The sequence below is a fragment of the Heterodontus francisci genome, chromosome 16 (assembly GCF_036365525.1).
Source record: "Heterodontus francisci isolate sHetFra1 chromosome 16, sHetFra1.hap1, whole genome shotgun sequence".
Taxonomy (NCBI): domain Eukaryota; kingdom Metazoa; phylum Chordata; class Chondrichthyes; order Heterodontiformes; family Heterodontidae; genus Heterodontus; species Heterodontus francisci.
The window spans coordinates 80,098,539-80,113,007 of record NC_090386.1 but is presented as its reverse complement, the minus strand read 5'-3'; the positions used below and the strand labels follow the sequence as shown (position 1 = coordinate 80,113,007).

Sequence of the window (14,469 nt, the reverse complement as noted above, 5' to 3'; positions counted from 1 at the left end):
AGCCTGCCAGTAGTAAGTTGCAGCATTGCTGCAAGAAAGATTGAGAATAGTGTTGGTGCAATGACCCACCCCTGTTTGTTACCTGTTTTGACAGGGAAGGGGTCTGTGGTGGAACCATTGCATAGGACTGTTACTTGGATATTGTCATGTTGGAGATGGCTGATGTTTGTATCTTAGTTAGGTTACTTCTTAGTCACGTCTTGCCAATTGTGGAGGAGTCCCTTCCAGAGTCCCAGTGTAGCTTCCAACCCGCCGGAGGAACAACCAACATGATCTACAAACTCTTAACTGTTGGCAAAAAAGACCTTCACACACCCTCCATAGCCTGATGTTTCTGGGTGAGTTCTCAAAATATCCCTGGAACTTTGGCCAGAACGCCATTTAAGAAACTTAGCAGGACCTATGCCTGCTGATCGAGCTCAGGATTACCAGATTGAATGGTATTCAATCCCAAGGGGAGTAATTACTTTTATAATGATGCCTGTGGTCCCTTGGGAGCAATGAAAAACATTCTGTGCTTTTATTTCACCAGCCCTTTCTGAGCCTTGGAGGTTCCTGTGACGAGCACTTCCCTGACTACTGGCAGCTCATTGGGACTGGTGTTTCTGTTGCATTCTCAAGATATGGGATGGATTGCCATCAAGGCTCAGTGGTATTAGGAAGTGTGGCCCTGCCACACTTCTGGTGGCAGAGTGGAGCTCCTGGAATTTCAGTCCCTAAGTAGCTTGGAGTTTTTGTAGCATAAGAAAATAATTTGAATATAATATGTATAGTTTCTTGTCCCCATGGTATTCTGCCAACACAAATTATTTTTATTTCTACTATTTCCTAAAATTAGTCTTAAAGCATATGTTATGTTTGTGTTATACAGTTAACCCTATATTTAAACAGTGATTAAACTCTAATTGACCTCACCATTTATAGCAATCTGGTTTTTTGTAATCTCAATCTGAACAATTGTGCAATAATCATTAAAAGTATGTTTTCAGTAACCTGATTGCTATTATTTCCTATGATCAAATTACCTAACTATGGGAAGTTAAAGAACAATTTCAGAATAGAACTTGAAGCCAAAATGGACATGCTTAACTCGCGTGTCACTTTGATAAAACAATTGCAGAATATAATTGTAAAAACAAAAAAAAAATTGCAAACACTGGAAATCCCAAATAAAAAAACAAATCAATGGAAATACACAGCAGGTCATCCAGCATCTATAGAGAAAAACCAGGTAATGTTTCATGTGTGTACCCTTCATCAGGACTGAAAACAAAAAAACCCCCAAACATTTACATTTCTTGCTCATCTTCTAGTTTTCAGTATATATACCTGAAACATTAACATGTGTTTTCAGTTCACAGATTGTTATGGTCAAATGAGGAGGGGTTGAAGGGCTTCCCTCTTTTCCCTTTCCTTGTTTGACCATAACAGGTTTAATTCTTTCTTAAAGTGGATGTACTGACCAATTCAGTAGTTATTTGATTATTTACTTTCTATAATCATAACAAGAACTAATTGGACAGGTTTTCTTGAGTTTAACTTTCAGTCACACACACAAACTAGAGGTTTATACACACGCAAACAGATTTAAAGAGTGGGGAAAGGTAGATTGGTTGAGTTTGAGTTCATAGACAAAAGAGGTATACAGTCTGTGGGGCGCTTTTAGTTTGAAGAGGTAAATGACTAGTTTGGTGGGTCTCTTGGAGACAGCGATGCAGATGGTTTCCTCCAACAGGGTTTCTGATTGTAGCCGGAGTATGCAAAGGTCAACAGGCAGGATTTGAAGCTTGCAAACTGGAATGGAGAGAGAGAGAGGGGGACCCCCCACTTGGGTCTGCATGTGTCAGAGTCTAGATGTTTCCCCTTGTTGCTGCAGAGAAACACAATCTTAAAACCACAGATGGAGAGGGGCTTGTCACATGACAGACATAATCTGATTACTTGCATGTTACTGCATGGTTCTGTTTCCATGTGGGGAAATTTCTTCTGTGCATAAGTTTAATGAAAAATATAATCTGAACATAAAACTTGTTGCAACATGCATGATACCTTTATAAAGAGTTCCTTTGTTTGGATTTCTAATGATGTTATAGACAGATGTTGTAGAACATGAAGCAAAAACAGATTTATCACGTTGCCACGAGTAATGATCAAAGGAATTTTTATGTAATACCTCACATGGACTGCAGCAGTTCAAGAAGGCAACTCACCACCACCTTCTCGAGGGCAATTATGGATGGGCAATAAATGCTGGCCTAACCAGCGACATCTACATCCCAGGAATGAATTTAAAAAAATTGAGAGGTGGATTTTGCCCACAGGAGTGATAAGCCATTGGCTAGGATGCAATGGGTATCTCTGCTATTGATTCTGTTTTTCAAACTGTTAAGATCATTGAACAATAAGAGAAATTTTCTTCTTTATGGTGTTGGGCATTAAATAATTAATTGAGGGGAGGTGCATAGAGGAAAACCAGGAAGAGAGAACAGTGTGCTGGGAATGCAGTCTATTTGATTTTCAGATCATTTAAATTAATTGAAAGAGATTTGGGCAGGCTCCGTTAAAGGCCTGCAATCTTCCCTGTGCATTCTGCCCATGTGATTGTTTAATACCAAAGTAAGACAAAAATCTTTTCCCAATGTGCTTTTTTTCAATGCTGTCTCGCTACAATAGCAGCGTATAAAGTAGATCAATTGTCTTCACTGTTTACCATTCACAACAGCTTCTAAATTTGAACACATTTTTATTAGTTTATACTATAAATTTCAACCTGTGACATTATTAGATTTCACAGAAAAACCAAGTACACGAGGAATATCTTTACATCTTATTCACAATGTTACTGCTTATGAGTTCTGAGGGCTTCCTCACTTATGGATCAAACTATTTCCATGATATAGCCACTGTACTAACCTCACATTGAGAGGGGTCATCTGCATCTGGCTGTATGTTCAAGAATTGGAGATGAACTTCCACTAAGGGGGGGAAAGAAATACATTCATTACAATGCAATTTATAACATATTCTCTTAGTAGACAACAAATTTGAATTTTGGCTACTCGCAGTTTTTGCTGCCTAAGAGGAAAACTGGATAGCTATCTTCCTAGAGGAGTACCGTTCTTTATTGGAATAGTTTTGAACAAGTACCAATTTATTAATTAATTCTTGCTATTTCAAAATATTTAACGCTTCAGAATCTTATTTCACTTGAATTATTCAATGTGACCTATACCTATAATTAATCCCCACCATTAATTAACAACAGCTAAGTGCCAATCTGATTAGTGCAAGTTCCAACCATACCAGGAACGTTCTGGTCAAAACAAATCATGCTCATTCTATTAACAACAACAAAAAGTAGAATTCCTGATAAGAACAATTTTAGTTAACTTTAATTTTCTTTTGGAAAAGCTGAACTACTTAAAAAAGCTATCCATCACACACCGACAGATTGGTTTGTGTCATTTGTACATTATCTGATTGGTTAATGAAGAAAACAAAACCCAGAGATATTATCCATTGGCCATTACCATGAAAACTTTGGTATCCAATCTGGAAATATGGTAACAACCGACACACTTACAAATCACATCTGGATAACAACATTATTTTCATACATCCAGGTAATCCGTTATAGATTTGGTCTGAGTACTAGGTTTGTCAAAATCAGAAATGGGTTTAGAAAAAAAAATTTCCCTTCACCTGACAGTCAAAATCTTCCCCTTATGCGTAAATAGAAGTTGAAATCAACAGTTACATACTTGAAATTTCGATTAGCTTTTGAAGGCCAATATTCTTACCACTTGGATTTCCACCATTCCTGGTCCTGGGTCTTTTAGTACATAGTTTCATTCTAATTCTTGGATTGACGTCTGGCTCCCTGGGTTTAGAATTGCTGTCATATTGTGCCTGCAAGCAGAGTATCTGATCCTCCATCTCAGCTCATATAGCATATAGGACACCACAATACAGTTTACAGTTATTGTACGTACTTGGAAGAAAAACTATGAAATTGTAATAAACTGCAATATATTTTGTTTGGAATATTAGTAACTGTAAAAGCCAATTGCTTACTTCAGTTAAAAAAGTTTCTCATTTTTAATTGCACTTGGTTCTGTTAGACCGAGTGACCTAAAATGGAACTTCCTCCTATTGTTGGTGCCAGTAAAATAGTTGGGGTAAACATAAAACAGGTAAAATACACTCAACAGAAATGGACTCATAAGTGTAATAGTTTATGTGATGGACAGTTTCCCCTGAGAACTTTAAAAGGATGCATATGTGTATATAAATTGTTTATGGCTATATTTGGTATTATGATTGCAATTGTAATTCTATACTTAAAAATTTCTCACTTCACACTACTTACAGCCTGTGTAATCAGCTGAAAGGAAGGTCCAGCATTGTAAAATATTGAGCTGCTGGAAGTTTTGAGGTGACAGTTGCTATGGTTCTGTATGGCTGTTCTATAGTAAAATTTTTCTATTCAATTCAAATATAGAAAGTTATAAATCGCAGAAGTGGAAATGCTTTAGTTTTCACTAACACATGTTTTTCATTTATATTTTATGATTGGCTTACTTTTTCCAAAAGAAGTTTGTTTATTTAGAAAGTGAAAAAGGATGCATTATAGATTAGCATATATGCGACAAACCGCACATCTGAACCCTGACATCTTGATGCAGCTCACTGCAAATGTTAGTGGAGCAAGAGGAGGGAGAATGCAAATAATACAGTTGTTAACCTTTTTATTTTAATTGGTTCAATGTCTCTGCTAAATATTGGTCACAGGAACTCCAGACAAAGGCTTTAAGTGCTCATCTGGTAATATTGTCAGGAATAATTTCTAGTTTCATGTCATGTAAAGTTGTGTTTGTTTACCTTTAGAAAGGTGAGTTACCCAACTAGATAGAATAAGCGCAAAAGGTGCACAAATCAGAGTCTAAACCACAGAAGTTAATAGAATGTATTCCCAGTATCTAGTTCCTTGTATGAATTCGCTTTTATCATTTAATCTACAGAGAACAGAAAAGTGACTAGAATTTCTCTTTAAGAAGTATCAACATTACACTTTTAAGAACCATAGGTATTTAACCCATAATTGCCACCTACAATTGACTTTTCTCCATTGCTGGTATGCAATAGATATGTTTAATATTGAACACTAATGTTTAGAAATGAAGATAGCAGTAATTCCATAGCACTGAAATTTTATTCATTCCAAAACACGATAACACACCTTAATGTTCAAATTCTTGTACACTTTGTCTTCATTGCCACTCAATTCTAATCCATCTTTAGGGCTCGACACAATCTGTGTTTTATCCTTATCTTTACTGGATGGTTCAACACTCACCACCTTGGAGACTGTTTCACAAGAGTGTGCATTGTCCTGGGAATGTCCACTTGCCAAATTATCATGAGTGCGATTCTTCTGTGGTGGCTCATTGAATCTTGACTTTTTGGGCTCAAATTGTATGGAAAGTTCACTTCTGTCAGTAGACCAAGATGGCCCCTTATTTTTACTGTAATCTGATAAATCCAGAGGTTTCTCCACTGGTCTGTCAACTCTTTCCCCAGTCTTTGTACAGAATTCAGGTGGATCCTTTTCTTCTTCGACATGTTTTTGCCTCATCATGTCAGGTTGCTCTATACTGTGTCTATTTCTTCTGCAATCTTTAGACCAATTATGTACCTCCCTGTAATCAGAATAAGAAAGCACATTATGCTGACATCTGACCAACGAGTACTAAGATCGAATTATTCAGATGACATGTTTATCTACATATTGTTATTCTAAGTACTGCCCTTAAAACTTTTGCATTTGAGTCTCTTTGTCTATTATGGAGGTACAAACATTGTTTTGGTCTCCTGTCACAGACACTGTACAACTGCCCTCTGAAGTTGCCTAGCAAGCCACTCGCTTGTATCAAATTGCTAGTGTCAGGATTTGAACAGTTCTTTCAAACTTTTATAAAAATACGCATTTGGCTTCTGTCATTGTTAATGTTCTGTAGCAATATGAAATGTTACGAACCCATGTTGTCTCTGCTCTTGGTGTTTCACACCAGGTTGTAGTGCAGCAGCATCTCTCTCTGGTGTACAGTATGGTTCAATGCCGGCACGCACCACTGCTATTGTTCCATGCAACTGATTAGATATTCTTTGGGGATGCTAGAATCAAGGATAACTATCAGGAATAGCATTGTATGAATTATAATCGCTGTTAATACAACTGAAATTAATAAGTAAATTAATTTGTCTTGCTAAGAGGACTGGATTCCCTTTAAAGCTGGATATTATCTAGATATGCATTATATTCTTACACCTCTATAACGAAAACTATATTGTTCTATCCATGAGATATGGTACGGTAGTGTAGTGGCATGTTACTGGACTAATAATAATCCAGAGGACTGGACTAATAATACTGAAAACATGAACTCAATTCCACTGTGGCAGTTTGAGAATTTGGATTCAGTTTTTAAAATACTCAAAATTAAAAAAGCTCATATCAGTAATTTAGTTTATATTTCCTTTTGTTCTGTTCAAAGATATTAAGGAAAGAAACTGATCTGTGAACATTGATTGTGCAATTCATTACTGTTGCTCCAGGCAGCTGATTGTCCTTTTGAGGTTAACTGTGTGACGATATAATTCACATTTCAAAAGAAGTTTAAAAAAAGTGACCAGGAAGCTGTTAATTTGTTGTTAAAATTCCAACTGGTTCACTATTGACTTTTAGGGAAGGCAACCTGCTATCCTTATTCCATTCTGGCCTATATGTGACTCCAGCACGGCACCAATATGGTTGATGCTTAAGTGCCCCCTTGAGAATAATACAGGTGATAGACAAAAAGTCCTAAACCAAAAGTAACCTATTACGTTTTCTGATATTTATAGTATTAAACTATTTGTTCCTGATTGATTGCTGTAATTATAAATACATTTTCTGCTGCCTGCATAGTCATTGCAATTCAAAAATAATCGTACAAAGTGTTTTCAGATGTTTCAACATGATAAGGTGCTACATAAGTATAAATGTCTCTTCTTAATCTGTTGCCTCCAGTTTACTAATTGGGTAATAATCCTGTCTGCCAGGTGGGAATTGGGTGAGTAAATGAGCAGCTAAAATCTCCCAGAGGAGCTACTCGCTGAGATCCCACTCTCTTTCTAAAGGCTCAGATTTTAACTGCTCTTCTAAGCAGGTAGAAAGGTCACCAGGTAGAAAGCAACAGGGCCCTTCTTTAAGTAAGCAGGTTGGAATTTGATGACATAATTACAGCCTGACTGCTATTTTAACAAGAGGCCTGTGTGGGTAGCTGTTGTGATTTTCCCACCAGAGCAACAGAGAGGGAAGTGTTTTGGCCAGAAGAGGCACAAAAAGATATGTTGTTTTACTTTTATTAACTTCCCTTGTGAGGCCAGGAGGAACAGGAGTGCTCTTCCCAGTTTCACAAGGATAGTTTAAGCCTTCCCTGCCCAGGCTATCCTCTTTATCTCTCCTGATTGTGAGGCCCTCCTGAACCCCTTCCCAATGATTACTTGAGTGCTGGGACTATTCCTTTGGTCCTTGGTGTGGCTTCCTGCTGCCTGACATTCCACAGTGGCTCATAGGGCAGCTAGGCTTCATGCTGGCTTTAGGTGGGAGACTGACTGATGCTAGGCAACCGAGGCCTGAGAGTTAAGATCTCCTGGGCCTTACACTGCTGAGGTTCAAGATGATTGCTGCCCATCTAGTCCCTCTGCTGCCTGACTCGACCCTCCATCTGCCCAACTCCCGCCTTGAGTTAAAATTGGGGCTCAAGAGCCTGGGCTAACTTGTACACCAGTTCAGTTTGGATCTGCTTTTTGTGGTACATATTAACAATTTGGATGTAAATGTACAGGGAATGATCAAGAAATTTGCAAATGACATGAAAATTGGCCATGTGGTTGATAGCGAGGAAGATAGCTGTAGACTGCAGGAAGATATCAATGGAATTGGTCAGATGGGTAGAAAAGTGGCAAATGGAATTCAACCCACAGAAGAGTGAAGTGATGCATTAGGTCAAACAAGACAAAGGAATACACAATAAATGGGAGAATACGGATGTGTAGAGGAAGTGAGGGACCTGGGAGCGTATGTTTACAGATCCATGAAGATAACAGGAGAGGTCGATAAGGTGGTTAAGAAGGCATATGGAATCCTTTCCTTTATTAGCTGAGACATAGAATATAAGAGGAGGGAGGTTATGCTGGAACTATATAAAACATCAGTTAGGCCACAACTTGAGTACTGTATGCACTTCTGGTCACCTCATTATAAAAAGGATGCAATTGCACTAGAGAGGGTACAGAGGAGATTTACGAGGATGTTGCCATGACTGGAAAGTTGCAGCTATAAGGAAAGATTGGTTAGACTGGGATTGTTCTCCTTGAAACAGAGGAGGCTGAGGGGAGATCTGATTGAGATGTACAAAATTGTGAAGGGCCTGGATAGAGTGGATTGGAAGGGCCTATTTATCTTAACAGAAAGGGCAGTGACTAGGGGGCATAGGTTTAAAGTGATTGGTAGAAGGATTAGAGGGGAGATGAGGAAAATACTTTCACCCAGAAGGTGGTGGGGGTCTGAAACTTACTGCATGAAAGGGTGATAGAGACAGAAAACCTCATCTCATTTAAAAGGTGCCTGGATGTGCACCTGAAAGTGGGATTAGGCTGGGTGGCTCTTTTTTATTTGTCCAACACAGTGGGCCAAGTGTCCTCTTTCTGTGCCATAAACTTTCTATGATTCTAAGTAGATGATAGTGATAAATAAAATATGCAATCAGTCTGTACTCTTGTGTTTCTTATTTTTTACTTGATCTATGCATTACAGAGGTAATGGCTACAATGGAGTCATTAAGATTATATCTTGCAATAATTTGTTGTTCCTCAAAAGATACGTGATCTATCAATGTTACAAATAAAAGGCATCAATTCTATTCTGTAGCATTGTCACATAAAGCTCATGCAGAATATATTATGTTCTCAGTCAGTTGGCTTAAATAAATAACAATATGTAATGGGCAAAACCACCTAATCGCTACTAATAACGCTATGGCATTGACTTTTTAAAACTAATTTACTTTAGGTTGTTGAAAAGACACCAATTAATAATCCCCTACTCACCAAATCAAATAACGGCATTTCAGACAGATTCTGACATGGGGACCATTTCAAAGCAGTGGAGATCTCTAAAAGTGAAAATAGAAATTAAAAAATATTAAGACCATGAAGGGAATTTTCACATCCTTCTATGAAAATATAAAAATGTGCATTAAAACATGCAGAAAATCCATTTGCTTCCCTTATTCTCCTTCACAATGTACGCCAGCAACAGGACTGTCAGCCGTGGCTCACTGATAGCACACTTGCCTCTGAGTTAGAAGGGTCTTGGTTCAAACTGTACTCTAGAGACTGGAGCACAAAATCTAGACTGGCAATTAAGTGCCATAGTGAGGGTGAGCTGCACTGTAGGAGGTGCATCTTTTGAATGGGACGTTAAACTGAGGCTTTGTCTGTTCGCTCAGCTGAAAGTAAAAGATCCCATGGCACCAATGTCCTCTCTGAGTTGCATGGGTACATGGGTGACTTGCTGATAGATAAAACAGACATTACAGAATTGTTACGACCAGGGGAGAAGGGGTCTAGGGGTTCCCTCTCAGCCTTTGCCTGGTTTGACCGTAACAGAGTTTAATTTTTAAAACACTGTGTTTTTAGTTTCGCCTCAGTGAATCCTTGTTCACTGCTCTCCAATTGTAATGACAAAGAAATCAACCAGACAGGTTTTCTTACATTTAAACAAGAAAGGTGTGAGTTCATTCACCTCAAAACTCCAATTCGGTTAAAACTACTAAAAATACGCAACGCGACCAGACTAGCATGATAAACACACATGCAGATAGAGACAGAAAAGGTGAAAGAAACAATGGGAAAGGTTTGACGCAATAGCTGGAGTTCATTTACTGTCTTTTGAGTTCAATGTAAAATATCTGATTGCAGTTAAATCTTGCCGTCTCACTGGGGCCCAGTGCACCCTTTCAAACTTGTTTCGATGGTTTTCTGTCTTAGCTTAGTTTCTTCCGTGGGTCCCTGTCTTTGCGTGAGAGGGAGACAGACAGAGAGCCAGGGAGAGATGCTCTCTCTTCAAGCTCAGTTGCAGTCTGCACCAAACTGTGAACACAATTCAAACCAAACCTGGGCCAGCTGGCCAGTCATGTGACTAGCTCCCCACCTGGATTGTTTGTGGATTCTTTCAATCTCAGTAGACTTCCTCAGTAGGGGGTCTGGAAAGCTAGCTTTCCATACCCTCAACGTCTTTCAATCAAAATCCATTTGATTAATTGAACCAGAGAGCAGTTCCATTGTCTTCTCCAGGCAACTGTCTCCCAGAATGTAAATGAGCATTATGTTTTCAGCCACTGCTGTGATCTCTTTAATCAAGTCATCTTTTTAGTCCAGCAATAGTATAAAATTAATGTTCCATATGACAAAATTAATATGCCTCATTTTTGGCAGGTGGGGTTTCCATCACAGAATACTGAGGAAAATGTGGGAACAGGTTCATATAAACTTGCCTTCTAGTCAGGAGCTTCAATAATGTGAGACTCATTAAAAAAAGACAAATAACTGAGAACTGGAATAAATCTCTGCATTCAAAGAAGCCACGGCTGAAAAATTTGCTGGTCATCTTGTATGCACAATGAGACGGAAAGGACTGCAGGAAAGTTTAACAATCTGGGGTTGTTATTGAGGGACAAGCTACATGACATTAGGTGTTTCCCTTGCAGTCACTGTCTGTGTTTCTCACTAGGTTATGCAGCACTATGGTTACCAGCCTCAAGAGGCCATGATTCTCAAGTTATCAACTAGAGAGTCTTTCCAAGCACTACAATAGTGTGGCATCTACTGACTCTGAAAGTTTAATCATTCCACTGCACATTCAGGTGAACCCATCAGCAATGATTATCCACTGTTTTTATTATTTATTTATTTAGAGATACAGCACTGAAACAGGCCCTTCGGCCCACCGAGTCTGTGCCGACCATCAACCACCCCTTTATACTAATCCTACATTAATCCCATATTCCTCCCACATCCCCACCTTCCCCTACCTATACTAGGGGCAATTTATAATGGCCAATTTACCTATCAACCTGCAAGTCTTTGGCTGTGGGAGGAAACCGGAGCACCCGGTGAAAACCCACACAGTCACAGGGAGAACTTGCAAACTCCGCACAGGCAGTACCCAGAATTGAACCCGGGTTGCTGGAGCTGTGAGGCTGTTGTTCTAACCACTGCGCCACTGTGCCACCCTAATTGGAAACTTTCCCTCCTGGTCCCCATGTTAGCTGATATTGTAAACAGTTCTCTCTTTTCAGGTGCTGTCCCTCTCCCCTTCAAATCTGCCATCATCACTCCTCTCCTCAAAACTAAACCCTTGATCCCACCGACCAATCTCCAACCTCCCTTTCTCCTCCAATGTCCTCAAACGTGTTGTTGCCTCCCAAATCTGTTCCCATCTTTTCCGGAACTCAATGTTTGAATCCCTCTAATCAAGTCTCCACCCCTGTCACAATAACGAAACAGCTGTAATTAAAGTCACAAATTACATCCTATGTGACTGTGATAAAGGTAAACTATCCCTTCTCAATCTTCTCGACGTATTTGCAGCCTTTGACACAGTTGACCACACCATCCTCCTCCAATGCCTCTCCATTGTCATCCGGCTGGATAGGACAGTTCTCACCTGGACCCATTCTTATCTATCTAATCGTAGCAAGGGAATCACGTGCAATGGCTTCTCTTCCTGCTCCCCCACCATTACCTCTGGTGTTTACCAAGGATCTATCCTTGGCGCCCTTCTATTTCTCATCTAAATGCTGTCCCTCGATGACATCATCCAAAAGCACATTATTAGTTTTTACAGGCACGCTGATAACACCCAGCTTTACCTCACCCCCACCTCTCTTGACTCCTCCACTGTTGCTAAATTATCAGACTACTTATCCGACATCCAGCACTGGATGAGCTGAGATTTCCTCCAATTAAATATTGAGAAAACTGAAGCTATTGTTTTCGGTCACTGCTCCAAACTCTATTCGCTAAATACCAACTCTATCCCTCTCCCTGGAAACAGTCTGAGATTAAGGCAGTCTTCTCACAACGTTGGCGTCACATTTGACTCAGAGATGAGCTTCCGACCTCATATTTGCACCATCAGTAAGACCACCTATTTCCACCTCCATAATATTGCCCAATTTCGGCCCTGTCTCAGTTCATCTGCTGCTGAAACCCTCATCCATGCCTTTGTTACCTCTGGACTTGACTATTCCAATGCACTCTTGGCTGGTCTCCCACATTCTACCATTCGTAAACTTGAGAGCATTCAAATTATGCTGCCCATGTCTTAACCCGTACCGTGTACTGTTCACCACCTATCACCCCTGTGCTCACTGACCTACATTGGTTCCCGGTCAAGTAACGTCCTGATCTTAAAATTCTCAACCTTGTTTACAAATCCCTCCATGACCTTGACCCTCTCCATCTCTGTAATCTCCTCCAGACCCACAACCCTCTAAAGATATCTGCGCTCATCTAATTCTGGCCCCTTGTGCATCCTTGATTTTAATTGCTCCACTATTGGTGGCTGCGCCTTTAGTTGCCTTGGCCCTAAGCTCTAGAATACCCTCCCTACACCACTATCTTCCTTCCCTCCTTTAAGACATTCCTTAAAACCTACTTCTTTGACCAAGCTTTATTGGCCCAATATCTCCTAATGTGGCGTGGTGTCATATTTTGTTCTATAATGCTCTTGTGAAGCGCCTTGGGACATTTTATTATGTTAAAAGGCACTATATAAATATAGGTTTTTGTTGTTGAAGACTTATGTTGTATGTCTACATAGAATTTCAATCTTCGTTTAGATGGACAACAATGCTATGCATTAAATATTTGATAACGCTCAATATAAGTGAGTGTTTGTTCTGTTGTTCTCTTGATAATGGGATGAATGTAGCCATGTTTGTGCATTGTTATTTGAAAGGGATCACAACTTATTTACTGAATACTACTTGGGATATTGTCTGTTTTATATCAATGCATGCTGAAAACATTCACAGCTGCTCATAGCTATCTACAATCTTTGTGGAATGGTTAGTTATTTTCACACTATTCTGAAGGTGCCCAAATTTAAGGTTGAAAAATGCCCGATTTAGTTACTGGGCTGGATTTTAAGAGCCTGTTGTCCCCGCGGTGAGCTCAAAAAATAGTAGCCCGCACAAAAGCGTGATCTCCCTCATGGTGGCTCATTTAAATAGCCAGGACGGTCCACACCCACCCCCCCACCACCCCCCCCATCCACCACCACTCACATAGAGGGGGCAGGCTGTCCATCGTCGGCAATGGCCTGTGCGCAGGCACTGGTGCCATTTTTAAAGGGCAGCCAGACCTGTCAGCAAATATTAATTTTTAAAGTGAACCCCCTCAAAATTTACAAAATAAAATTGTAACACCCCTTTTCAACCCTGCCCAATACAAATTACAGTAGGTTTTTGCCCTTCCCTCCCAAAACACACCTTTGAATTCTGACCTTCCCCACCTCAGACTGCACAAAGTGAAGTGCACCCCTTCCCATCAACCCCTACACTGATGATGCTTATTTGACACCCCCGTCCCCCGACCCCGCAGTAAAAATCCTAGCTCCTCCCCCTTCCCCACTAGTGTCACGCCGGCTTTGCCCAGACGGGAATTAAAGACGCGGGTGTGCCGGCGCCGCACTGAGGATCGCGGTGGGCCCAGAAGATTTAAGGTAAATTGATTTAAATTTATTCATCTCATTAATTTAAATTTTTAAATCCAAGTCCTGTCACCCAGCGGTGCGGGGTGTGTGGGGTGGGGGGCTACCATGAAGCTTTGCCGCCGCTGGCAGGATCGGGCCGGGCCCTCCTGGCATCGGCCTCCATGGCGGGCTTCTGCTGCGACCATCTTCCGGCCACCCCCCCGCCCCACTCCCCCCCGCCATGGAGCCCAACGTTGTGGGCTTGTTAAAATCCAGCCAATTGGAAATAAAAATATGTATGTCACCGAGAGTGGTTGCTCTTGCTTGGCCATTAGTAAACTCACAGTGCCAGGGAAGACCCACAAGTCCTGATACCCTGGTATTTCACACAAATGGCTGTTCTACATATGTGAGCCCAGACAATGAGTTAGCTCTAGGAACATACCAACAGAGCTCGATAACGCCTGTACCCAATGTTTACAGACATGGGGCTGAATTTTATGGGCCCCGTAGGGACAGGGATGGGAATGGAGGTGGGTGGGCCCATAAGATTGCGTGGGAAGGCGAGGGATGGAGTGCCCGTCGTCTTCCCAACGCCTTCCAATTTAGTCTGGGGCAGGTTAGGCCAAGAATGGCCTTACCGCCGCAGGCCAATTGAGGCCCTT

At 40.6% G+C, this 14,469-nt stretch overlaps 1 protein-coding gene across 2 annotated transcripts in view; it reads right to left on the bottom strand.

Annotated features, from left to right (window-relative positions):
- Positions 1–14,469, bottom strand: part of rbbp8l (retinoblastoma binding protein 8-like) — a 248,093-nt gene that overhangs the window by 55,902 nt on the left and 177,722 nt on the right. For both annotated transcript variants that reach the window (XM_068048838.1, XM_068048837.1), the window contains exons 10-14: positions 9,154–9,218; positions 6,038–6,174; positions 5,240–5,699; positions 3,801–3,909; positions 2,914–2,975 (exon numbers count right to left, since the gene is read on the bottom strand). In XM_068048838.1, coding sequence (XP_067904939.1) covers positions 2,914–2,975; positions 3,801–3,909; positions 5,240–5,699; positions 6,038–6,174; positions 9,154–9,218 — 833 coding nt within the window. The remainder of the gene's footprint in view (positions 1–2,913; positions 2,976–3,800; positions 3,910–5,239; positions 5,700–6,037; positions 6,175–9,153; positions 9,219–14,469) is intronic.